At 41.5% G+C, this 27,646-nt stretch overlaps 1 protein-coding gene across 1 annotated transcript in view; it reads right to left on the bottom strand.

Annotated features, from left to right (window-relative positions):
* Nucleotides 1–13,098: 13,098 nt before the first annotated feature.
* The window catches only part of HEATR4 (HEAT repeat containing 4), a 49,554-nt gene continuing 35,006 nt past the window's right edge, over nucleotides 13,099–27,646 (bottom strand). The window contains exon 18 of the mRNA XM_025295239.3: nucleotides 13,099–13,438. Coding sequence (XP_025151024.2) covers nucleotides 13,280–13,438 — 159 coding nt within the window. The 3' untranslated portion in view covers nucleotides 13,099–13,279. The remainder of the gene's footprint in view (nucleotides 13,439–27,646) is intronic.

Genomic DNA, 27,646 nt, shown 5'->3' with positions numbered 1-27,646 from the left:
TGTCTCTAGGAGCTGCCTTCCTTCCCTACACCATCATTTATTTTGGGGTGGTGCTATGGGAGTTGTAAAAAAGAAAAAGCATGTGCTAATTATCATGTAATGCTCACTAGTCATTAGTAGTAATTCGTAGGTAAAAGCACAGTGGTGGTATATGACTAAATAAAACATTCCACCAGTGTGTACAGGGCCTTCCCTGCATTATGAATCTGAAATCTCATTTCCTGTCTCCGTTGGACCCCCACAGAGAGACAGGGTCATTCCTTCAGTTGCCAACAGTGGGGAGAGGGAGAACTCAGTTTCCTCTGATTGAGCGAAACCATTCTGGTATGAAAATTAAATGAAAATGCTGGGCCAGTAGTGGCCCTCTGCTACTTTCCTCTCAGGTTCTGAGATGGATTTCCCCATCAAAGGTCTGCACTGAGTTATCCCTGCTCCAGATAAAAAAAATTAAAAAGTCATCTCCCTCAGGGTGAGTGATAGACACATGGATGCATCCTGCTAATCTTCCCATTGTGGGTCAAGGTTCATGGCCTGGGCCCCCTCCTTGGGAACAAAAAGAACAAGCTGAAAGGATAGACAAGACTTTTCCTTCTCATTCCTTCCTACCTCAAAAGCTCTTGGTCTGTGACTTCCTCTTGTTCTGCAGAGGGGAAGTGAAGATGAAGACAGAGGGGGAAGAATACCACAGGACATAGCACTCTGATGGGCCTGAGATTGTCAGGGAGCTGTGAATTGCGATGAAGGATTATAAGACATGAAGAATCCCTAGAGATTCTTCAACAATTCTCACATTCCAAATAACCAAGGCACAGCCCAGTTGCCAGGACACAGGGAACCAGAAATGCAGTCAGCGGGTGGTGATGACAGCGAAGAAGCGAGCAGATCCGACACTGCAGCCCCTACGAAGACCTGTGCCCCAAGGGAGCACCACAGACAGCTGCAGTCTGGGTCGTGAAGACAGGGAGTGAGTGTTGAGCATGAGACCTTGAATCAGGAGGCCCACACTCTATTTCCGGCTCAGCCATCAGCTGATGGAAGGATCCCATTCGAAAGATGACTGTCAGAGATGTGGCTTAATCAGTTAACCATGGAATGGGCACATATTTATGAGATGCTTTGAAATCTCTAGATGAAAATAAATGGCAAGAAAAGCTATTATTATTTTGAGTGTTGATTCATAGAGGAGCCACCTCATCTTTGAGCTCCTATATTGAAATCAGAGGCCATGGTATTTTCATCTTGGGTGGAGCAATCCCTGGAGATCTGTTTTCTAAGAACTTCAATTGAGAGTAAGTTCATTGTTGAGGTCCACAAGGAATCCAGCCAAAAATCTCATCATTGGAGTGTTACACATTTCCAACCAAGCCCCAGTAAGTTTTCTGGGCAAACAGATCCTGGCCAGACCTAACTTGCCTGGAGGCATGCATAGGCTATGCTGTGGTAACTCTTCTCCCTCCCTGTCACTCTCCTAAGCTTCTTTCTCCTCCTGTTCTTTTTAACATGTACATAAGGCTACTTGGAAACTTTGACTTATCAAAGAATATTTATAGAGATTCCAAAATGAACACACCAATTGTGGTTCTCCACTTACCATTTAGCACCCCCACACACACTTTTTAAAGGAAGTGGTCAAACCGGATCTTTCATTCTATTTGGCTGGTCTGTGACCCTGGTATTCTACTTCTCTATTCATTCCCTTGTATACTTTACTGTAAATACTCCTGCCCCCCTACCTCCATTCCAAAGGGTTATGTTAGTTATTGAGTTCTTAAATGAAACCATATTCTCCTTCCTGGCGTCTCCAACGCTAACAGGCTGACTAGACTCATAACAGGACTTTAACCCAAAACCTTCAACAAGTGCTTTCCTTGCCCTGAATGACCTAGGAAGCAACAATCCCAGGTCACAATCATCACAGAAACAGATATTATTTTTCTCATGCAGAAGGATTACTTAATAAAGCTAGAGCTGCTTGTAAACCAAAAAATCTCAGGAATGGGCATGTGACTGCTAGGCATGCTTTAGGGGGTAAGCTAAGTCTATAGTATCACAAGAGGCATGGGTAAGACCAATAGGAACTCTGCTCTCAAATCCCCAAATCCTAGGATTACAATGTAACTGACAAACTTTCAGTACTGTTAAGATGAGGACTGATAAAAAGAAAAAGACTATTTCAAGCTGTAGGCAATAAGCACATGGAACTCAATATCCAAGGAAGGAATATAGTCAGAATACAGAAACAATTAGAGCAAACTTATGAAGTACAGAAGCATATATGCATGAACCAGACAGTCCTATATTAATGCCCCAGGTTCCCCTCCTAGTTCCAGGGATTTTACTTCTTTGGATTGGAGTAGGTGTACTTTATTTTTGCAAAGCTCCACCAAGTGATTCTGATTCCTAACCAGGTTTAAGAACCACTACTTGAATAACCTTTCATCCAAGATAAGAGACTATTAAATGGACTATAGCTCTGACCCAACCTGGTAATCGTTATGGTCCTAATTGTCAAACTGCTTGGTTAGTGAATGACAACTCTGAGACGGATAACAGCTGGTGTCTTTGTGACACGGAGCAAGCTTCAGAGTAGCCGTTAGACTCGAGCCACAGATCAAATATAGTAATATAGTAGTCCTCTAGTCCCTGGCTCATTTAGAACCTTTTCCAAGATTTTCGAGAATTTCTCACCTCAGGGATGAATTAACTGGAGACTTTTAGAACAAACTTTGGAAGGAAATAGTCAAATCTGCTTACCACTATACAATGCAGACTTCTTTAAAGATTTCCCTTGTGGTTTGTTATGCACAGTGCTTAGAATACTAGGCGTTGATTCATTCAGCAAATATCCATTTACTAAAACTTAAAACATATAATCTATGCTAATAGTTTGCTGCTGAGGATATAAGTAAGCTAATGTGTGTTTAGTAGCTCAGTTGTGTTTGACTCTGCGACCCCATGGACTGTAGCCTGCCAGGCTCCTCTGTCTGTGGGGATTCTCTAGGCATGAATACTGGAGTGGGTTGCCATATCTCTTCCAGAGGATCTTTCCAACCCAGGGATAGAACCCAGGTCTCTCACATTGCAGGCAGATTCTTTACTATCTGAGCCACCAGGGAAGCTGAGGATATAAATAAGCTAACGAGATAGCATTAAAACAAATGTGGTCTCTAGCTTCATTAGTAACTAAGAAGCTCTCAACGTTTAAAATTTTATTATAATGACTGGGTACAGTGGAACAGCCATCCCAGGAAATTCTATGAGGGCAATTTTACCCTCTTAGGAATAGAGAATTTCAGTTCTAGATATAGCTCACCTGAGGTTAAAAACAACTATGAAATAAAATGCCCCCCTTTATTCCAAATGTACTTACAAGTAAAGGATAAAATGAACCTCCAGAAGATAACAATTATGTTTTGTTCACCTTTGGATCCGAATTACCACTTACAGTACCTTGTGCCTAGTAAGATTCAGTATTTTTGAATGAGTGAATGAATGAATGAAGCTTGAATCTCAGTTCTGCTGCTTATTGTACATCCTGTACAAGGAATTTCTGACCCTCTGATTCCTCATACTTGAGGCAATAACTACCCTGACTACTTGTCATATGACTTGAAATCACATGGTCACTAGCATGTAGCTGGCATAAGACAGGCAGGTAACAAATGCTCATGGGGATGGTACATGGCTGTTATTGAGAAAACAGGGAAATAAAAATTTCTAGGGACCAACTTGTATGGTCAGACTGACACCTGGTGGTACAGTTTTAGAACCTATACTAAAAATATAGTCAATTGCTGGTTTGACAGCAGAGCCTGGTGGGCTGCTGTCTATGGGGTCACACAGAGTTGGACACAACTGAAGCGACCTAGCAGCAGCAGCAGCAGGAACGAATAAGAACGGCTTTACAAGTAACTTTTTTTTTTTTTAACACACAAGTAACATTTAATCCTCACCAGCGATTTTTCAATCCTGACTGTATGCTAGAATAATCCGTGGACCTTTTATAATATATTGCTATTGATTTCACCCTCAGAGATTCTGACTTGATTTGTAGGACAGGCTGTCACATTTTTAAAAAGCAATGTTAATATGTAACTAGGTTGAGAACCACTGCAAAAGACCCATGAGATCTTATTATTCTTCTCCTTTTACAAATGTGAAAGTAAAATTCAGAATGATAAAGTAATTTTCACAGAGTCACATAGTTACTAGTGTAGCAGAAGGGAATTTGAACACGAGTCTACCATTTTTCTCTACACCGCATTGACTTGGCAGAGGCTTTTGGAAGTCTGGTGTGCTCCACTTAGCTTCTGCCCATGAAAGACTCAAACTCAGAGGTCCTGTGGCATTCCATGACCCTACGGGGGTGAAGCACTCCAAAAAGCAGTTTGGTGTTGAAGGGGTAATATGACCCCAATGAAGGCCCTGACTTCCCAAATACTTTCTATAAAATTCCTCTTCTCAAGAGCTTTAAACTCTTCTTCTCTGTTGATGGATAAATGAGTAATGTGAGGTTGCTTGATTCTTAATTGAAAAGCTACAAGATACATTTAATGCTTTCTTTATTTTCTGAGGTCTGGGATATGTTAGAGAACTGAAACAGTTTAATCATCCATTATAGAGTTCCAGGAAACAGCCTCCTGTGCAGCCACTGCACACTTAGCATGTCTGGCCAAAAACAGTCGAGGTGTTAGGCATCAGCAGGTGAAGAAGAATGAAAGGGTTAAATCCAAACATCTGGGACGGTGTCCTGAACTGGCCTTCCAAAGAGGTTCTCAGAGGTCAGATAGTTTTGAAAGGCATGGGAAGCACATGTCCCTTCTAAACCTACCCTGTAGAAAATGCCAGCTCAGTCCAAGCCTGGAAAATGAATGGGCTCATTGAGGAAGCCTGCGGCATCTTATAGAGCTGGCTCAATTACTTGCTAGGATGATTTCCCTGGATTTTATGAGGATTATTTTCTTTGGTTGGTGTTGGAAGCATATGGGAGCAGGCTGAGGGTGCTGAGGTTCAGCCAAGTGGGCAATAGTCTAGAAACTCACCATCTGAAAAGCCTATACCAGGGATCACAAACTGTCAGCCCAGGGGCAAAATTTAGCTCATAAATGTGTTTGGCACAGTGTTAGCTTTCAGGGTTTCTAATATTTTTAAGTTAATGGCCAATATTTTACGCTGGAGAAGTTCTATGCCTTGACTGTCCTGGTCACAATTATTATCCCAGAATCTAGAACAGTGCCTGGAACAGAATAACTCTTTAATATTTTTTTAAATTTATATTTCTTTAAAAAAAAAAACAACCCTATGAAGTAGGAAATATTGTCAACCATTTTACAATAAATAAAATAAACCTCAGAGAATTAAGTAACTCACCCAAGGTCACATAATTGATAAGCAGCCAAATATTTGGACTTAAGCATGTTGACTTTCCGGAGAAGGCAGTGGCACCCCACTCCAGTACTCTTGCCTGGAAAATCCCATGGATGGAGGAGCCTGGTAGGCTGCAGTCCATGGGGTCGCTAAGAGTCAGACACGACTGAGTGACTTCACTTTCACTTTTCAATTTCATGCATTGGAGAAGGAAATGGCAACCCACTCCAGTGTTCTTGCCTGGAGAATCCCAGGGGCAGGGGAGCCTGGTGGGCCGCCGTCTATGGGGTCGCACAGAGTCAGACACGACTGAAGTGACTTAGCAGTAGCAGTAGCATGTCGACTTTCAAACCAATGTTCTGGTCACTGCTCCACACTGCCCAGCATCCTACATTGGTGGGCCTTTCACAGTCATGAAGCCATTTCGGTTTAAACTTTTAAAAACAGCTTAATTGAGATACGATTAAGACACTACAATTTACCCATTTAAAGTGTATGATGTGGTCCAGTGGTTAAGGCTCTATGCGATTCCCCTGCAGGGGGCACAGATTTGATCCATGGTCAGGGAACTAAGATCCCACAGGCCTTGAGGTGTGGTCAAAAAAAAAAATGTATGATACAATGTTTTTTGGTATATTCAAAAGGTTGCACAATCATCACCCCAATGTAGTTTTAGAATGTATTTGTTCCCCCTAAAAAACACCCATTAACAGTCAATTCCTGTTCCCCTCTCCAACCCTCCCACCCTAATTCCCACCTCTCCCAGCCCTATATAATCTGTAATCTACTTTCTGTTTCTATAAACTGCTTATTCTGTAATCTACCACAAAGGAGAGGAGAATATACAATGGAGAAAAGATAGTCTCTTTAGCAAGTGGTCCTGGGAAAGCTGGACAGCTACATGTAAAAGAATGAAATTAGAACACTCCCTCACCATACACAAAAATAAACTCAAATGGTTAAAATACCTAAATATAAGACATGATACCATAAAACTTCTAGAAGAGAACATAGGCAAAACATTCTCTGACGTATAGCAATATTTTTTGGACCTGTCTCCTAAGACAAAGGAAACAAAAGCAAAAATAAACAAATGTTTCCTAATCAAACTTATAAGCTTTTGCATAGCAAAGAAAACTGTCGACAAAATGACAAGGCAACCTATGGATTGGTAAAAAAATATTTGCAAATGATGCAATTGACAAGAGGTTAACATCCAAAATGTACAAACAGCTTCAGTTCAATACAGTTCAGTTGCTCAGTCGTGTCCGACTCTTTGTGACCCCATGAATCACAGCACACCTGGCCTCCCTGTCCATCACCAACTCCCAAAGTTCACTCAAACTCACGTCCATCGAGTCAGTGATGCCATCCAGCCATCTCATCCTCTGTCGCCCCCTTCTCCTCCTGCCCCCAATCCCTCCCAGCATCAGGGTCTTTTCCAATGAGTCAACACTTTGCATGAGGTGGCCAAAGAATTGGAGTTTCAGCTTTAGCATCAGTCCTTCCAATGAACACCCAGGACTGATCTCCTTTAGAATGGACTGGTTGGATCTTCTTGCAGTCCAAGGGACTCTCAAGAGTTCGACTCTTTTTGAACCACAGTTTGAAAGTATCAATTCTTCGGCGTTCAGCTTTCTTCACAGTCCAACTCTCACATCCATACATGACCACTGGAAAAACCATAGCCTTAACTAGACGGACCTTTGTTGGCAAAGTAATGTCTCTGCTTTTGAATATGCTATCTAGGTTGGTCATAATTTTCCTTCCAAGGAGTAAGCATCTTTTAATTTCATGGCTGCAATCACCATCTGCAGTGATTTTGGAGCCCAGAAAAATAAAGTCTGACACTGTTTCCACTGTTTCCCCATCTATTTGCCATGAAGTGATGGGACCGGATGCCATGATCTTAGTTTTCTGAATGTTGAGCTTTAGGCCAACTTTTTCACTCTCCTCTTTCACTTTCATCAAGAGGCTCTGTAGTTCCTCTTCACTTTCTGCCATAAGGGTGGTGTCATCTGCATATCTGAGGTCATTGATATTTCTCCTGGCAATCTTGATTCCAGCTTATGCTTCTTCCAGCCCAGCGTTTCTCATGAGGTACTCTGCATATAAGTTAAATAAACAGGGTGACAATAACAGCCTTGATATACTCCTTTTCATATTTGAAACCAGTCTGTTGTTCCATGTCCAGTTCTAACTGTTGCTTCTTGACCTGCATACAGGTTTCTCAAGACGCAGGTCAGGTGGTCTGGTGTTCCCATCTCTTTCAGAATTTTCCACAGTTTATTGTGATCCACACAGTCAAAGGCTTTGGCATAGTCAGTAAAGCAGAAATAGATGTTTTTCTGGAACTCTCTTGCTTTTTCCATGATCCAGTGGATGTTGGCAATTTATCTCTGGTTCCTCTGCCTTTTCTAAAACCAGTTTGAACATCTGGAAGTTCATGGTTCACGTATTTCTGAAGCCTGGCTTGGAGAATTTTGAGCATTACTTTACTAGTGTGTGAGATGAGTGCAATTGTGTGGAAGTTTGAGCATTCTTTGGCATTGCCTTTCTTTGTGATTGGAATGAAAACTGACCTTTTCCAGTCCTGTGGCCACTGCTGAGTTTTCCTAATTTGCTGGCATATTGAGTGCAGCACTTTCACAGCATCATCTTTCAGGATTTGAAATAGCTCAACTGGAATTCCATCACCTCCACTAGCTTTGTTCATAGTTATGCTTTCTAAGGCACACTTGATTTCAGATTCCAGGATGTCTGGCTCTAGGTGAGTGATCACACCATTGTGATTATCTGGGTCGTGAAGATCTTTTTTATACAGTTCTTCTGTGTATTCTTGCCACCTCTTGTTAATATCTTCTGCTTCTGTTAGGTCCCTACCATTTCTGTCCTTTATCGAGCCCATCTTTGCATGAAATGTTTCCTTGGTATCTCCAATTTTCTTGAAGAGATCTCTAGTCTTTCCCATTCTGTTGTTTTCCTCTGTTTCTTTGCATTGATCGCTGAGGAAGGCTTTCTTATCTCTTCTTGCTATTCTTTGGAACTCTGCATTCAGATGCTTATATCTTTCCTTTTCTCCTTTGCTTTTCGCTTCTCTTCTTTTCACAGCTATTTGTAAGGTCTCCCCAGACAGCCATTTTGCTTTTTTTACATTTCTTTTCCATGGGGGTGGTCTTGATCCCTGTCTCCTGTACAAAGTCATTCCATAGTTCATCAGGCACTCTGTCTATCAGATCTAGTCCCTTATCTACAAACAGCTTATATAACGCATAAAACACACACACACACACACACACACACACAACCCAGTCAAAAAATGGGCAGAAGACCTAAAGAAACACTACTCCAAAGAAGAAATACAGATGGCCAACAGGCACATGAAAAGATGCTCAACACTGATAATTATTGACAGTCTCTCAGTCGTGTCTGACTCTTTGCCACCCCATGGAGAGAAATACAAATAAAAACCACATACTGACCAGCATGGCTATCATCAAAAAGTCTGTGAAAAAACAAATGCTGGAGAGAGTTGGGGAAAGGGGATCTCTCCCTACACTATTGTACATGCAGGCGTGCTAAGTCGCTTCCGTCGTGTCCGACTCTGTGTAAACCTTCGGACTGTAACTCACCAGGCTCCTCTGTCCATGGGATTCTCCAGGCAAGAATACTGGAGTGGGTTGCCACGCCCTCCTCCAGGGGACCTTCCCAACCAGGGACTGAACCTTCGTCTCACGTGTCCAGCATTGGCAGGCAGGTTCTTTACCATTAGTGCCACTAGCGCCACCTGGGAAGCCCCCCTGCGCTACTGGTGGGAATGTGAATTGGTGTAGCTGCTACAGAAAGCAGTATGGAGTTTCCTAAAAAAGATCAAAATAAAGCAGCCACATGATCCGGCAATTCCACCTCTGGGCATGCAACCGAACAGTTGAAAACTCTGATTCAAAAAGATACATGCACTCCAATGTTCATAGCAGCACAATTTACAATAGCCAGGACATGGAAATAACCCAAGTGCCCTTCAGCAGACAACTGGTTTAAGAAGGAATACACACACAAAAAAAATTTGTCTATTTTGAAAATTTCATATAAATGAAATCATACAATATATGGTCTTTTCTAACTGGCTTCTTTCACTTAGCATAAGGTTCAGCCAGGTTTTAGTATTTATCAGTACTTCGTCATTTTTTAAAAACTGAAGTATATTGATTTATAATATTGTGTTTGTTTCAAGTGTACAGCTTAAGTGAATCAATTATATAGATATTCTTTTTCAGATTCTTTCTCATTATAGGTTATTAATGATATTGAATATAGTTCCCTGTGCTATATAAGTTTTTATTGTTTATCTATTTTATATATGTGAGTGAGTGAGTGCAAGTTTCTCAGATGTGTCCGACTCTTTGTGATCCCTTGGACTGTATGAATAGTCTAGGCCAGAATACTGGAGTATGCAGCCTATCCCTTCTCCAGAGGATCTTCCTGACCAGGAATTGAACCAGGGTCTCCTGCATTGCAGGCGGATTCTTTACTAACTGAGTTATCAGGGAATCATTTCATATATAGTAGTGTGTATCTGCTAATGCCAGATTCCTAACTAATTCCTCTCCACCTCCTTTCTCCTTTGGTTACCATCAGTTTGTTTTCCATGTCTGGTGAGTCTATTTTTGTTTTATAAATAAGTTCATTTGTATCATTTTTTTTAGGTTCCACATATAAGTGATATCATATGATATTTGTTTCCTCTGTCTTCCTAACTTCATTTAGTATGATAATCTCTAGGTCCATCCATATTGCTGCAAATGGAGCATTTCATTCTTTTTATGGCTGAGTAATATTCCATTGTATGTATATGTATGTACATACATATATATATCTCAATCTTCTTTATCCATTCATCTGTCATCACACTAGTACTTCATTATATTTTATTGACAAGTAATATTTTATTGTATGGATAAATCAAAGTTTATTTATCCATCTGTCAGTTGATGGACATTTGGGTTATTTCCACTTCTTGGCTATTATGAATAGTATTGCTAAAGCATTCATGTCAATTTAGATTTTTGACATTGTTTCAAAAGTTAGTCATTGTGAATTTTTGTGTTAAAACAATAATTTAAGTGTATACTTTAAAAACCTACCATATTTTAAAAAATATCATTCTGGTACTTTAATTTTTAAAAATATAGCTGAAGTCTCAAAAAAGTGGGAGTATCCAGCTCACTCTTGACTTTTGAGAGGCTCTGATGCTGCCTCCAACAAATGAGCCCATTTTATCAACCAAGACAACAAATTTCTCAGAGTCAGAAAAACTGTCTTGTACTTCTTGGAATATCCATGATGCCTCAATAATACATGCATTTGGTAACTATTTGCTGACAGTATAGTTCTTCTAGAAATGATGGGTGGAGTGGGAGGATTAAGTGATAACCAGTGGGAGGCTGTGGGAGGGGAGAGAATAAATTCTAACACAGGTGTTTTCTTTCTGAGTCACCAACCCCTTTTTGCTGGTCAGGAAATTTCTGTTGATGTAGTTCACTAGGAATGCTAACAGATGGAATGTGTAAACTAGTAAAGACATAAATCTTGATGGAAAAATGGAAATTTTCTCTAGATCTTGGCTGAGAAAAGGCCAGCATGGTGTTTCTTGAACAAGCTGGACCAAGCAGAAGCTTGGTCAGTAGGATCAGAAGCTTTTACAGTAGGATTCGCAGCAGCCCTTTGTCTAATTCAACCTGTGGAGTTAGTGAATGTCTGTGGCAGAAGAAAGAAGAGGAAAGATGAAAATAGGAGCAATGGAAAGGAGACAGCCGAGACATTCTGGGTGGGGAGAGAGTCTCTTACAACAGCCTCAGTCTGGAAGGACAGGCAAGGATTTGTGGGACCTCTGGAGTATTTTGTCATTATAACATTTTATTAGTATGAATAGATTCAGTTTCCTTGGTGGCTCAGACAGTAAAGAATCTGCCTGCAACGCAGGAGACCCAGGTTCGATCCCTGGGTCAGAAAGATCCCCTGGAGAAGGGCATGGCAACCCACTCCAGTATTCTTGCCTGGATAATTCCATAGACAGAGGAGCCTGGTGGGCTATAGTCCTCAAGGGGTCACAAAGAATCAGACACAACTGAGTAACTAACACACACACACACACACACATACAAAGTACAAGAGTAAGGAGATGGATGTCCAGCTTCTTAACTGTGAAGTAACAAGTGAACTGATTTGGGAAACAGGAGCTGAAAATGGAGCCTTCAAGGACCCCTGCCAAGTTCCTTCCTCCAGCTTTTCTCCTGTCCTTTCCCCAGCCTGGAGGGTCTTCTCTCCTCTCTAAGGCTCTTGCTGTCTCTGAGATCCAAGACTATGGCAGCACCCCCCTCCCCTGGCCTCTCACAGCACATCTGCAGTGTACCAAACAATTCCTACTAGACTAAGCATATTGTCTGTGAAAGGTTCTTAAATGTGTGTCTTTTAACATCGCTCAAAGACAAGGGTGATTTCTGCTGCTGCCCTTCCCACAGTACAGATAGCCTAACAGACCCTCTATTTGGCCTTGCTGACCTACTGAAGAGTTCAGTTCAGCCCTCTTGTTCCTGCCAGTGATGCAGAGAGCACAATAAAGTCCTTTCATTATGAAGTGAAAATCAGAGATACAGGGGCTGAAAAACTACTCATACAGAATTATTTGTTGTCTCAAATGTCTCATGGAAGCCAGATCTTAGAATCTTCAGATTTGATAGGTGTGGAAAAGACTTTGATATATGTGGTGGTGCTTAATGGATTAGTGTTTCACTGGGATGAAGTGTGTAAATTAACAAATAAAAATGGGTTACATGAAACAGGAAAAGGGAAGATTTTCTTTTTCATACTTAACTGATATTCCCCAAAGTTCTTTTTTCCCTCCATGTTCCATAGCTGCTAGGAGTTCATAGTGGAAATTATTGCTTTTCATATTTCTGATCATAATAGTGCACCAGAAGGGAGGATCTGATCAGAAGAAAAACAGAGTGCGATTCATATTGCCTTTATTTTACAATAATCACTGAATGTTCCAAAGCTATTTAGGGTATAAATAGCAATCAATATTTTGGAAAGAAAGCTGGATTCACACTACTGTGAATTCTGGATCTTTCCTCTTCCATGGCAAGTTTAGGGGTATTGTGTGCTCTTAGAGGATCCCAGCTTAGGATACAGATACAGTTTGTAACTCTCCCATGATATCTAAATCTTTTAAGCATTAACTACTCTGAGGCTCGTAAGAATTGCTGATCAGCCTTGTGAAACTGCAGCAATGCTTCACAGGAATCTAAAAGCGTTCACACCCATACACACAATACAAGGTGGGAAATATTGTACTGACTCTGTTTTCTTAGGAAAGTCCTGTGACATGATTTGCTCATTGCCTTGTGGGCTGCAGTTAAAGAGCTTGCTTTAGAATAAGACTAGACTTGTGGATAGAAAACATCACCTATGACTTTCTTTCCCAGACTAATGGGATTCTAGTTTGGGTTTCAAAAGGCTCTTTGTATACCTTGCAAAAGATTCTGGGTCTTTGAATATTTCTGTTCTAGTAAAATGTGGAGTTCTGACCTACATTTAGTAGATGACTTTCCTGGGTTATGGAAAAATATGCACTGTCATCTAGCATGATGTCAGTTTTCTTGAACCCTCTGTGTATATGGTGCAAATTAAAAAGCCAGGTCAAAAAAAAAAAAAAGCCAGGTCAACATTAAATCGATTTTTCTTTATAAACATAATGACAAAGAGATTATACAACATCAGGTAAAGAGAAGAATGTGACTAAGTCCACTGCTGCCTGTGTCTTGGAGCAAGAGAAGGGCTCATCCTAGAAATAATTACCTTTTTTTCAAGGGGAAAAAGCCCTGGGAAAAACTTCTGAGTTTTCACTTAGCTAGAGATCTTGGTTGTCATATCCAAATGGTCCCATCGCAATCCTTTTTTCCCGGGCAGTGCGTAGATCTTTGACAAGTGATGAGCGACCTCTGCTTCTTGTGTTTAGGCCCAGGACTGGACTCTGTGACCAGGGACTTGGTGCGCAGGGCCTCACAGGCTGCAGAGAAATATTAACACGTGAACACATATCCCAAATGTGGTCCTCACGTGACAAGTAGATCCAAAGACAAAGCCTCTTCAGCCATAGCTTTATGAACCACCATCATAAATAAGAGAATTGAATCTATGAGTTCAAGACCTGACTGCCGGGAGCCAGCACGGGAGTTCCCACCCATGACAAAAGTCATGAGGAGAGGCCCTGAGGGCAAAGGCGAATCAGGACTCGAGAGGCCCCCTGGACCTGCCTAAGCATCTACCCCAAAACCAAAATCTGTCTGTTTTACTATTTCACAACTTTCACCAACTCTTCTGACATTAATGGGGGGCTATCCCCGACCACCTTTCTCTGAAGAAAATCAACTTAGAGCTCTAGTTAATAAGTCTCCTGGGCATAATAGGAGTGTTTCAATTCAAACCCCTCTGATGACTTTCTAGCTTGCCTGGCAGGTTTGTTCGGACTCCTGCAGCTACGCATGTGATTGTTCACAGCCTCCCAACCACGAGAGGCACGGGAAGCTTAAGATATTCTAATGCAGAGCTTCTCAGACAGTTAAAATTGTTAGAATAGAACTAGTAGAGGATTTCTTTGTTGAGCTAATGCTTGCTGCCATGTTTCCATATCCCTTACCTACTGTGTCCCTGGGAGTGTATTGATTAATATAGTTGGTATATAGAAATGTAAGTAGTAGCTTTAATGTTTGTAACCTTGGACCCTTGAGTTAATTCTTTTCTTGTTATAGCCCACCACACTTTTGCCCTTAGGAATGCAACTTTATCTAATGCTTTCGGAGGGTGGCGCCTGACTTTAGAATAATCACCTTTAGAGAAAAATAAGTTTTCTGAAGAAGGCTCATAAAATGTTAATAGGCCTCCTGGCCAGAAGATGATGTAAATCACCTAAAGCCTTTGCATATGATAAGTTTGCAGAAAGAAAGCCTGGCTTCGATAAGGGTCAAGGACTGCTGACCTTGCATGACTCTACCCCCCTATTATTCTCTATGCACAACTTAAGGTATAAAAACTACTTTGGAAAATAAAGTTGTGGGCCTTGCTCATCAGGCTTGGTCTCCTAGTGTCGTTCTTTCTTGTTTCCTTTTCTCTCCTTTTCTTCTCTGTTCTTCCTTCAGGATGAATGATTGGAGTGTGGGGGCTCTCTGAGACTACTTATTTGCCTGGGCTTCTAAGACCCACTCGAGAAGGTGCCTAAGGTGGGGCACCTTCAGCTATTCGAGAGAGCGCCTGTGGCCTCCGTAGTCAGAGCAAGTTCAGTGTCACGAACTTTATTAGTTTCCCACATAAACCAGTCAGGTTAAGCCTCTGTGTCTTTCATCTTTCCTTTTAATCGACGCCATCCTCCCGAGGGAATCCCTGGATCCAACCGGGGCTGGACCCTGGTACCTGACTCTTGATCCCAGTTAGCAGCCTAATGGGGAGAATATGCCTGAATTGCCCACCCAAGGCTTGGACCTTCACATGGTGATCTTTGGGGAGAGACTGGGTTTTCTTTATCTTTACTGTTACACAGAAGTAGCAGCAGCTATGAGAACTCTAGTAGCAATGATTAAAGAACTTTATTCTTCAGATGTACTGAGATAGATTCAGTCAGAGTGAACAGCACCTGGGGACACAGCACTGCTCTCTTTTCATTTTATAAACCAGTGTAGTGATGATCAGGGTTAAGTTTGTACTTAGGTTAAAGCATTCCCAGCAGTCTAGGCTGTTCTAATATCAACCTAAGTTTCTGTATTACTCTATGGAACAAAAAGAGTGATATCTATCTCATTCCTAAATGTATTCTTAGGATCAAAGTATAAATGGAATCCCACTTACTAAATGTCTAAATATATATATGCTATCAATTAAGCTAACAAATTGTTAAATAAAATATATTCTATCACCTACCTTGACAAAAAGACCGTTTTGAATTTGAAAATTTTACATTCTTTGAAGTTTTCCTGTTTTTTTTTTTTTAACCAGAATATGATGATGCAGGAAAACTGCATTATCAATAAATGCACCATATGTTTTTCTTTTGTAATAGGAATCAAGTAAAATAGTACACATCAGAATTGTGTATTTGCAGGGAACAAACCTATATTGGTACTACAAACAGTGAATTTGCCTTTGTGTATGCATGTATCTTCCTGTTTCATTAAATAAATAGGAACAATTTTGTTATGATGTCTAATGAATTTAATGAGATTGTTTCTGGTTTTTATATACTTAAATATTCTCTAACTAATCTCAAAAGTTTAACCCCAGAGCTTTATATATGCCTATTTACATATTTGCAGAAAGAACACTGGGCCTTGCATAATTTTTCGTACTTCACAAATAACTTTTAATTTCAGCTACATATTATATTATATTTTTGCTATTTAAGTAGTAAGAACCAACAAATTATTTATTATCTTGTTTTTTATTACTTAAAAAATTGAATAATATATTATGATGGGCTATATCATTTTAATTTTGACTTTCAAGATGTATTTCTCTGTCAATCATTTTTATTATATTCTTTGAATATTATACTTGAAATGAAAAATGATGGGACTTTCATGGTGGTCCAGAGGCTAAGACTCTACATTCCCAAGGATGGGGTCTGGGTTTAATTCCTGGTCAGGGGACTAGATCCCACATGCCACAAATAAAAGTTTGATTGCTGCAACTAAAAATGAAACTGCATGCTGCAACTAAGACTCAAAGCAGACAAATATTTTAAAAAATAAAACTGAAATCATGACAAAAAGTAAGTTTTACCTGCACATGAATGTTTGTAGCAGCTTTATTCATAACCACTATGAATCACTAAAAACTAGAACCAACCTTCAATAGGTGAATGGAAAAACTAACAGTGGTACATCCATATGATGAAACATTATTCACAGACAAGAAAGAAGCTCTCAAGCCACAAAAAAGTATGGGTAATCTTGAATATATATTGCTAAGTGAAAGAAGTTAGCCTGAAAAGGCTACTAATGTATGATTTTAATTTTATGACATTCTGGAAAAGGCAAAACAACAGAGATAATAAAAAGATCATTAATCATTTGGGTGTTTGAGGGAAGAGAGGAGGGAAAAGAGGAAGCAAAGAAGATTTTAGGGTGGTTAAACTATTCTCAGCAGTGGCCACAGGACTGGAAAAGGTCAGTTTTCATTCCAATCCCAAAGAAAGGCAATGCCAAAGAATGCTCAAACTACCACACAATTGCACTCAACTCACACGCTAGTAAAGTGATGCTTAAAATTCTCCAAGCCAGGCTTCAGCAATACATGAACTGTGAACTTCCAGATGTTCAAGCTGGTTTTAGAAAAGGCAGAGGAACCAGAGATCAAATTGCCAATCCGCTGGATCATCGAAAAAGCAAGAGAGTTCCAGAAAAACATTTATTTCTGCTTTATTGACTATGCCAAAGCCTTTGATTGTGTGGATCACAATAAACTGTGGAAAATTCTTCAAGAGATGGGAATACCAGACCACCTGACCTGCCTCTTGAGAAACCTGTATGCAAGTCAGGAAGCAACAGTTAGAACTGAACATGGAAAAACAGACTGGTTCCAAATAGGAAAAGGAGTACATCAAAGCTGTATATTGTCACCCTGCTTATTTAACTTCTATGCAGAGTACATCATGAGAAATGCTGGGCTGGAGGAAGCACAAGCTGGAATCAAGATTGCTGGGAGAAATATCAATAACCTCAGATATGCAGATGACACCACCCTTATGGCAGAAAGTGAAGAACTAAAGAGCCTCTTGATGAAAGTGAAAGAGGAGAGTGAAAAAGTTGGCTTAAAGCTCAACATTCAGAAAACTAAGATCATGGCTTCCGGTCCCATCACTTCATGGCAAATAGATGGGGAAACAGTGGAAACAGTGTCTGACTTTATTTTTGGGGGCTCCAAAATCACTGCAGATGGTGATTGCAGCCATGAAATTAAAAGATGCTTACTCCTTGGAAGGAAAGTTATGACCAACCTAGATAGCATAGGAAAAAGCAGAGACATTACTTTGTCAACAAAGGTCCATCTAGTCAAGGCTATGGTTTTTCCAGTAGTCATGTATGGATGTAAGTTGGACTATAAAGAAAGCTGAGTGCAAAAGAATTGATGCTTTTGAACGGTGGTGTTGGAGAAGAGTCTTGAGAGTCCCTTGGACTACAAGGAGATTCAACCAGTCCATTCTAAGGAGATCAGTCTTGGGTGTTCATTGGAAGGACTGATGTTGAAGCTGAAACTCCAATACTTTGGCCACCTGATCTGAAGAGCTGACTCATTTGAAATGACCCTGATGCTGGGAAAGATTGAGGGCAGGAGGAGAAGGGGACGACAGAGGATAAGATGGTTGGATGGCATCACTGACTCAATGGACATGGGTTTGGGTGGATTCTGGGAGTTGGTGATGGACAGGGAGGCCTGGCATGCTGCAGTTCATGGGGTTGCAAAGAGTCGGACATGACTGAGTGACTGAACTGAACTGAACTGAACAGAAACTAGTCTCTATGACATCGAAATGGTGAATACAAGGCATTATGCATTTGTTAAAAGCTATAGAACTATACAGCAAAAGAATGAATCTCAATGAATACAAATTAAAAAAAAAATCATTTAGGAGGTCAGGGAGTCCCAGGAAGAAACCCAGACTATGGTAAGAGACTTTAGTTGTAACCTCAATTTAAATACATATTTTTGTTACAGATAGTGTGATGATGATAAAAAATATTTTCAAGCATAAATATAGAATATATTAGAATAAAATTCTGTGTGGAACTCATTTAAAAATAGAATGTAAGTTTAAAAAAAGATTAAATTTTCAACTTCAAAGAAGAGCTTGTTTATTTTAGTTTTTAATATGGATGATATATGTGTGCTAAGTTGCTTAAGTCATGTCTGACTTTTGCAACCCCATGGTCTGTAGCCCGCCAGGCTTTGCCGTCCAGGGGATGCTCCAGGCAAGAATACTGGAGTGGGTTGTCATTTCTTTCTCCAGGGGATGGATGGTAGGTACCAAACTGTTAGAGATTCAGTTGGATGCATTTTTGAAGTGATATAACAATTCATTAAAATATCAATATATAATGCCAGAATATGTAGATGTTAGAAATTAGACTCTTTGTATCTACTTACACTTAAAAACATTTTTAAAAATTATGCATTATTTATTTTTGGCTGTGCTGCGTCTGTTGCTGTGCATGGGCTTTCTCTACTCTCTAGTTGCAGTGTGTAGGCTTCTCATGTTGCAGCTTCCAGGCTCTAGAGCACAAGCTCAATAGCCATGGCACAGGGGCCGAGCTGCTCTGTGGCTTGTGGGGTCTTTCTGGATCAGGGATGGAGCCTGTGTCTCCTGTGTTGTCAGGTGGATTCTCTACCACTGAACCACCACGGAAGTCCTTAAAAACATTTTTGATGTCGATGAAAGAAGGTGAAGAGGTGACATAGTTTTTCACAATTCTTTTAGTGGGACTGTAGCAAAAGAGCTGGAAGTTCAACATCCTAGACAGCATCTTACATATTGTACTGCAGGACTTTGCAGACTTTTTCTGTGAAGGGCCAAATAGTATATATTTTATGCTTTGACTGTGAGACAGCCTACTCCACTCTGCTGTTGTAGCGTGGAAGTAGCCCCAGGGAGTCTGCAATGAATGAGTACAATACAAACTTCCAATACAAGTTTATATGTTGGCACTGAAATTTGAGTTTTGTATAAATTTTACGTCACAAAATATTCTTTTTCTTTTGATTTTTTTCAATCAGCCATTTAAAAATATAAAAATCATTCTTAGTCCACAGGAGTTCTGCCAGATTTGGTTTGAGGATTATTACAATACGTTGCTCCCTGATTTACAGTAATTTGGTAAAACAGTGATCCAAATTAGTAAGAATCAATATTCTCAAAGTTAGCCTGGAGTCTGTCTCACATTTGCTAAAGCAAAGTCCTATATTCTTGAGACTTTAAGCCAAGTAATTCAGAAATGTATAAATTTAAGCATGAAAGTCCTTCCATTGCCAATAACGCCATTCCCCAGAGGCAACCTCTGACTTCAGGTATTCAACTGTGCACACAGACACATATATAACACGTGTAGTTTTAAAGAAACTATATATAACTGTGCAGGGGTTGCATTTTTAACAACAAAAAGGGACAGCATACATATTGTTCTGCAATTTGATTTTTCAATTACAGTATATTTTCAACATCTTTCCTAGTAATAATTTTTAACAAGAATTCTTGATCTTTAGTACATTTGAGCCATTTTCAATTTTGAACTGATAAACAATGAGCATAAGTACTGCAGCCATGAAATTAAAAGACGCTTCCTCCTTGGAAGGAAAGTTATGACCAACCTAGATAGCATATTCAAAAGCAGAGACATTACTTTGCCAACAAAGGTTCGTCTAGTCAAGGCTATGGTTTTTCCTGTGGTCATGTATGGATGTAAGAGTTGGACTGTGAAGAAGGCTGAGCGCCGAAGAATTGAGGCTTTTGAACTGTGGTGTTGGAGAAGACTCTTGAGAGTCCCTTGGACTGCAAGGAGATCCAACCAGTCCATTCTGAAGGAGATCAGCCCTGGGATTTCTTTGGAAGGAATGATGCTAAGCTGAAACTCCAGTACTTTGGCCACCTCATGCGAAGAGTTGATTCATTGGAAAAGACCCTGATGCTGGGAGGGCTTGGGGGCAGGAGGAGAAGGGGACGACAGAGGATGAGATGGCTGGATGGCATCACTGACTCGATGGACGTGAGTCTGAGTGAACTCCAGGAGTTGGTGATGGACAGGGAGGCCTGGTGTGCTGCGATTCATGGGGTCGCAAAGAGTCGGACACGACTGAGTGACTGATCTGATCTGATCTGATCTATATATATGTTTGTATACATGGGTGGATATTTCTGCTGGATAGATTCTTTGAAGTAGTATTAATATCACTGGATCAAAGATATTTAAATTTTATATTGATGAAGTCATCCAAAAGTTTATCCTAGGGTTTCTCAACCTTGGTATATTTCAGTTCAGTTCAGTTCAGTCGCTCAGTCATGTCCAACTCTTTGTGACCCCATGGACTGCAGCACACCAGGCCTCCCTGTCCATCACCAACTCCCGGAGTTTACTCAAACTCATGTCCATTGAGTCGGTGATGCCATCCAACCATCTATTCCTCTGTCGTCCCCTTCTCCTCCTGCCTTCAATCTTTTCCAGCATCAGGGTCTTTTTCAATGAGTCAGCCGTTTGCATCAAGTGGCCAAAGTACTGAAGTTCCAGCTTCAGCATCAGTCCTTCCTTCCAATAAACATTCAGGACTGATTTCCTTTAGGATTGACTGCTTTGATCCCCTTGCAGTCCAAGGGATCTCAAGAGTCTTCTCCAACACCACAGTTCAAAAGCATCAATTCTTTGGTGCTCAGCTTTCTTTATAGTCCAACTCTCACATCCATACATGACTACTGGAAAAACCATAGCTTTGACTGGATGGACCTTGGTCAGCAAAGTAATATCTCTGCTTTTTAATATGCTGTCTAAGTTGGTCATAGCTTTTTTTCCAAGGAGCAAGCGTCTTTTGGTATATTTAGGTATATTTGGTACATTTAGGTCTGGGTCTGGATAATCCTTTGTTGTGGCACTGTTTCACACATTGTAGAATGTTTAGCAGCATCTCTAGCCTCTATGCATTAGATGCCAGTAACATCTCCCCTGTTGTGACAAACAACCCCTGTTGTGACAAACAAAAATGTCTCTTGATATTGTCAAATGTCCCCTGGGAAGGAGGTGGCGGGGGGCAGGTACAAAATCATCTTGGGCTGAAAACCACTACCCTGGACATTTGTTTTATGTTCCTTAAATTTCTTTTTCTCCCTATCCCCTTTTCAATAACTTATCACGTTATCCTTCCTTCAAAAAGGAAAAGTGCTTCAAGGAATTTGTGATTTAGTATATATCACCCCTCTGTCATGGGCTAAAGTGTGTCTATTAAAATTCATGTGTTATTCATTAATCCTAACCAGTAACTCAGAATGTGACTATATTTGGAGACAAGTTCTTTAAAGAGGTTATGAAGTTAAAGTGAGATTTTAAGAATGGACCCTAATCCAATATGACTGATGCTCTTATAAAAAGAAGAAATTTGAACACAGACTTGTACAGAGGAAAGACAATATGAAGATTGGGAGAAGCCAGTCATCCACAAGCCAAGGAGAGAGAACCCAGAAACCAGTCCCATCAAAACCTTGATCTCAGACTTACAGCCTCTAGCATTGTGAGAAAGTAAATTTCTGTTGTTCAAGTCAGCCAGACTGTGGTACTTTGTTATGGCAGCCCTGGCAATCTAATATATCTTCCCAATACGGGGAGGGGGGAAGAATTAATGAAAAAGGCAATGACTAATAGCAACATTTAGAACTGGACATGGAACAACAGACTGGTTCCAAATAGGAAAAGGAGTACGTCAAGGCTGTATATTGTCACCCTGCTTATTTAACTTATGTGTAGAGTACATCATGAGAAATGTTGGGCTGGATGAAGCACAAGCTGGAATCAAGATTGCTGGGAGAAATATCAATAACCTCAGATATGCAGATGACACCACCCTTATGGCAGAAAGTGAAGAAGAACTAAAAAGCCTCTTGATGAAAGTGAAAGAGGAGAGTGAAAAAGTTGGCTTAAAGCTCAACATTCAGAAAACTAAGATCATGGCATCTGGTCCCATCACTTCATGGCAAATAGATGGGGAAACAGTGGAAACAGTGTCTGACTTTATTTTTGGGGGCTCCAAAATCACTGCAGATGGTGATTGCAGCCATGAAATTAAAAGATGCTTACTCCTTGGAAGGAAAGTTATGACCAACCTAGATAGCATAGGAAAAAGCAGAGACATTACTTTGTCAACAAAGGTCCATCTAGTCAAGGCTATGGTTTTTCCAATAGACATGTATGGATGTGAGAGTTGGACCATAAAGAAACCTGAGTGCCGAAGAATTGATGCTTTTGAACTGTGGTTTTGGAGAAGAGTCTTGAGAGTCCCTTGGACTGCAAGGGGATCAAAGCAGTCAGTCCTAAAGGAGATCAGTCCTGGGTGTTCATTGGAAGGACTGATGCTGAAGCTGAAACTCCAATACTCTGGCCACCTGATGCGAAGAGCTGACTCATTTGAAAAGACCCTGATGCTAGGAAAGATTGAGGGCAGGAGGAGAAGGGGATGACAGAGGATGAGATGGTTGGATGGCATCACCGACTCAATGGATGTGAGTTTGAGTGAACTCTGGGAGTTGGTGATGTACAGGGAAGCCTGGCGTGCTGTGGTCCATGAGGTTGCAAAGAGTAGGGCACGACTGAGCAACTGAACTGAACTGAACTGAATCCAAAGGAAAAAGTAACAATGGGTTGTGGTGGAGGAGATAACTTTTCTGAGAGGCTTCAAATCATTCTATGTAGCTTTAAATACGGGATAGGCTCTATCCAACCTCTTTTCTACAGCAGCTTCTCTGATGAACAATTAACATTTATCATCTCAATATCAAATTTCTTTAATTAATAAAGGTAATTCAAGAAAACAAGAGCAAGGCAAACAATGATTAGAGATCAGGAAAAATTTAAGAATTAGAGGAAGTGAAGTTTGTTGTTTAAAAAACACTGTATTTTTAATTGTATAAATGATATTTACAATGTAGAAAACCCAGACCATGCAAATAAACAAAAAAGAAGAAAATAAAAATCACCTGAAATCCCACCATCCAAAGGCAATCACTGTTAAATATTGTGGCATAAGGACTCCCAAACTTTTTTCTCTAGTATGTATATACGGGCAGATGTATAGATAGAAATATACATACACACCACACACATGCGCGCGCGCACACACACACACACACACACATATATCCTGAATGGGAACCTACTGTATCACTTATTTTGTCTGTTTCTTTTTCCTTATTTAATGGTATATTGAGAAGTTATTCCATGTCAGTAAATTATATTTATAGAAATTGTTTTGTTTTCTAAAAAATTTTTGGCCATGCCTGGGACATGTGGAACCATAGTTCTCCAATCTGGGGTCAAACCTGCACCCCCTGCATTGGAAGAATGGACTCTCCACTGCCAGACCACCAGGGAAGTCCTAGAAAATGGTTACTAATAGCTACTTTTGTTGAACTAAGTAGATCCATTGGAAAAAGATGAAATTAAAGGTAAGCCAGTCCCCAAAAGGTGCCTCCCAGTCGCAAGAGAAACTTAGAAGACAGAAACAACATTCTTTATTTGAGGAAATCACAAAAATGTTGAAAAAAGAAGTGGATAAGGTCACAGGAAAGACTTAGAGTAGAAGATACTTGTACAGGATGTGATAAAGACAAATCTACGGCCCTCCTCCAGTTAAGCATAGTATTCCCCAGCTTTGCCAGCCAAGAAGCATAGCTCATCCCCCAGTTCACTATAGAATGGGTCCACTTTATTTTGAAAATTGCTCTCTTTGAAAAAACAAAGCTCCCAGTGACAGCCTTAACTTGCCCATTGCAGTATTTCCCCGGAGAATCTTGTTATCAGGGTCTGGCGAGAACACACAGCCTGTTTGTCAATTAGGAAGACGGCTCCCTCTCTGCTGGCCCTTCCTCCAGACACTGCAGCCCTAGATTAGGGCACAGGACTTTCCAGGAGGACATCAGTTGGTTTCAAACCTAATTTTGGCCTTTGGCTCTTGGCCAGGTAACTGCAGAGCGATAGCTCACACAATGGCCTTGTTTGATATGGTCCCATTGACCCACTTAAACTTCTACATGGCATGTGCATGAATAATCTGCCCATTTTATGCTGTCATAACCCAACTAAAGTACTTCTCTGCCTCCTGCACTCCTAGTTCCTCCGAACTGGGCTAGAGGCACCAAAGCCATCATCCATGGCTTTGCTTCATAATAATAAATTACAGCTATAATTTTTAAAGTGTGTAACCTTTACCAGATCCTGCACTAAGTGCCTTGCATCCATTATTTTATCCTCACAACAACACTATGAAGAAGTATATTCAATGACTATTCCCACTTTACAGATGAGATTACTGAGATCTGAGAGAGTAATGTGATGTAAGTCCAACATGTTCATAACTGCTTGCAAGGGCGTAAACTCAATGTACGTGAGTTTGAGTGAACTCTGGGAGTTGGTGATGGACAGGGAGGCCTGGCGTGCTGCAGTCCACGAGGTCACAAGGAGTCGGACACTACTGAGCGACTGAACTGACTGAACTGGCTGACAATAATTATACATCAAAGGGGGATGTCTCCGTGGTTAATCTAACAGGGGCAGCCTGACTTCAACTACAATCTCCGTTTGTCATCTGTAGGGAGGGAAGTCTCCAGGAGACCTGGTTTTCACTAGCAATGTTTTCCTCACTCTTGGGCAGGGTTCAGGCCCAGTTCACATCCTGTCTTTAAGATGGATGACAGGCTTCAAGATGGAGTCTCTCCTGCTTTCCTCACACTGGCCCCAACAAAATGAGAGGCCCAAATTTAAGAAGTTGATTTAAGGTTCAGAGGAGGTGCGATTGAAGATTCTGGACAGAGAAGTTGAAGCTAATAAAACAGAATTCCAGAGAGGGTGGGAAGGGCAGATATCAAGAATACAAGAATAGCCCCGATTCCTTTCATGAATCTCAGTTTTTCCCCCTCTCCACCCCTCCCACCCAAGAGAGCTGGGCTGAGGGCAGGTGATTGATGAGAGACCCCGGCCCAAGGTGCAGCGTGCAGTTCTTAAACACCAGGGGTAGCTTGGAGCGAAAACGCAGAACTCAAAAGTTGGTCTCCCACAGCAGTCTGGGGACACAGGAATTTTCTTGGATGGATGTTCAACTGCCACCAAAAATAATGATATTGCTCACCTCTGCACATGGACTCCAGAATCTCTGGCAGCCTGTGAACACGCAGAACTCAAAAGTTGGTCTCCTATAGCAGTCTGGGGACACAGGAATTTTCTTGGATGAATGCTCAACTGCCACCAAAAATAATGATATTGCTCACCTCTGCACGTGGACTCCAGAATCTCTGGCAGCCTGTGAACACGCAGAACTCAAAAGTTGGTCTCCTATAGCAGTCTGGGGACACAGGAATTTTCTTGGATGAATGCTCAACTGCCACCAAAAATAATGATATTGCTCACCTCTGCACGTGGACTCCAGAATCTCTGGCAGCCTGTCTGTTGAGCAAAGCTCCTTTGATTCACTTGGAATGGAGAAATTTGAGTCACGTGGTTAAGCACAAGCCAATCATTGTGGGCTTAGGATACTGGATTCCAGTGATGTTCCAGGCCTTCCACAGTCTGGAGCATTCACCGTACTCTGCAGCACTTCTGGAGCCCAAGTGGAGCCCCACCTGATCCATAGCAACTGAGTGTAAGACAAAGAATGGTCATTCAAAGGAAATTCTGTGTCTTCCTACTGGGGTGGATGTGGAGCCCAACACCAAGGTCACAGGTGTGGAGCCCTGTACAAAGTTCACAGGATAAAAATCTCTGAACCTGACCAAGCCCCATAGCAACTGTTGCCATGAGCTTTTGGATCAAAACTGGCCAGTTCCCAGACTTCTTATTATGTAAAATACCCATCCTACTATCCACCCTAGAGCATCCTAACCAATCACCTAATGCCACCATTCCAGTAGGAATTTTCTGTCTTGAGGCCATAAAAATTGGCTGCTGGACTGCAAAAACGTTCGGCTCTCCCTTAAGCTGGCCCACTGTTCTAACAGCTTGTCCCACTCGAACAAACTTTATTCTTCTCTCCTGCCTCATGTCTGGAAATTCTTTTCCAACCTGCCACACAGACCAGGACAGTGGGGGGTTGGGGGGTTGGGCAGGTAACAATGACAATGATTATCACTCAGTCTTGTCTGACTCTGCGACCTCATGGGCTATACAGTCCATGGAATTCTCCAGGCCAGAATACTGGAGTGGGTAGCTGTTCCCTTCTCCAGGGTATCTTCCCAATCCAGGGATCCAATCCAGGGATCAAACCCAGGTCTCCCGCATTGCAGGCCAATTCTTTACCAGCTGAGCCACCAGAGAAGCCCTGGGCAGGTAAAGTCAGCATGTTTACTGAATATGGAATTAAGTCAGAAAACATTTCTGAATGGAATTAATTAATTCTGAATGTTTAATCAAGAAGTAGCCTTGATGACCTTGAAGTATGAGCTGGATCAAACTCGCAAAGATGAAGGGAAGAAAAAGGATTGTGCATTATTTCGCATGTTGATTGTGTCCTCGGAAATGTAAGTCTCAAGAGGGCAGATGATAATGTTTCATTGTTTTCCTTGTGATTGTTACCCCATGTTGTCGCGATGTCTGTCACTTAGTAGGTAGTCAGTAAACATTTGTTATATTAAAAAAGAAATACAAGTAGAAAAGTCCATGGATTTTTTTTTTTTTTCCCAGGGAGAGAGGGCTATGACTGAAAATTTGTAATGGAGAGAGGACAAAGGGAAGTTAGGCGGCGGAATTTAGGGCTTCAATCAATATCTGTAAATAGGACCAGATGGACCAGAAGTTTGAACTTAGAACTCTGCCTGAGTGCATTCCTTTAAACCAAGAATTGTCAGCTTTCTCATGCAAAGCTGCTGGGCAACGTGTTATTCGGAAACGGGGACAACCCTGTGAACACCGCAATCTGCAGACACAGGAAGGAAAGAAGAGTTAAGTCTCAACTTTTTCCTGGAGTCCCTGACAACTTGATTTTTAAATTGCCCTCTAAATATGGAACCCATGTTACTATGGCAGAGACTCCGCGGCTCTAGGGGAACCCGAGCATTTAATTAACATTTTCTAACTGGGGAAGCGGGAAGCGCGGAAGGAAGAATGGTGGGCGTGGACAACCTGAAGGCAGCTGGAGGCCCGCCCCCTTCCCAGAGTACACTGCGGCCGCCGCGTGCGTGAGCCGGCTTCCGGCCGTCTCCCGCTGTGACAGCGGGAGGGTCGGACCATGGACGGGCTCCGGGCTAGCGCCGGGCTGCTGAGACGCGGGCGGTTGAGGCGCCGGCGCCAGCAACAGCCACACAGCGGGTCTGTCCTGGCCCTGCCCCTGAGGCCCAGGAAGATCCGACGGCAGCTGAGGAGAAGTGTCTCGTCCCGAATGGCCGCGCTCAGGGCCCAGACCCTGCAGAGCGAGGACTCGGAGGACTCGAGGGTGGAGTCGACGGTCGGTGAACCCGGGGACCCGCTGGCGGGAGGGGCGGCGGCCCTCT

Source organism: Bubalus bubalis, chromosome 11 (assembly GCF_019923935.1).
Source record: "Bubalus bubalis isolate 160015118507 breed Murrah chromosome 11, NDDB_SH_1, whole genome shotgun sequence".
NCBI classification, from domain to species: Eukaryota; Metazoa; Chordata; class Mammalia; order Artiodactyla; family Bovidae; genus Bubalus; species Bubalus bubalis.
Note: the sequence above shows the minus strand (reverse complement) of the source record. Positions and strands in the feature narration are given on the sequence as shown.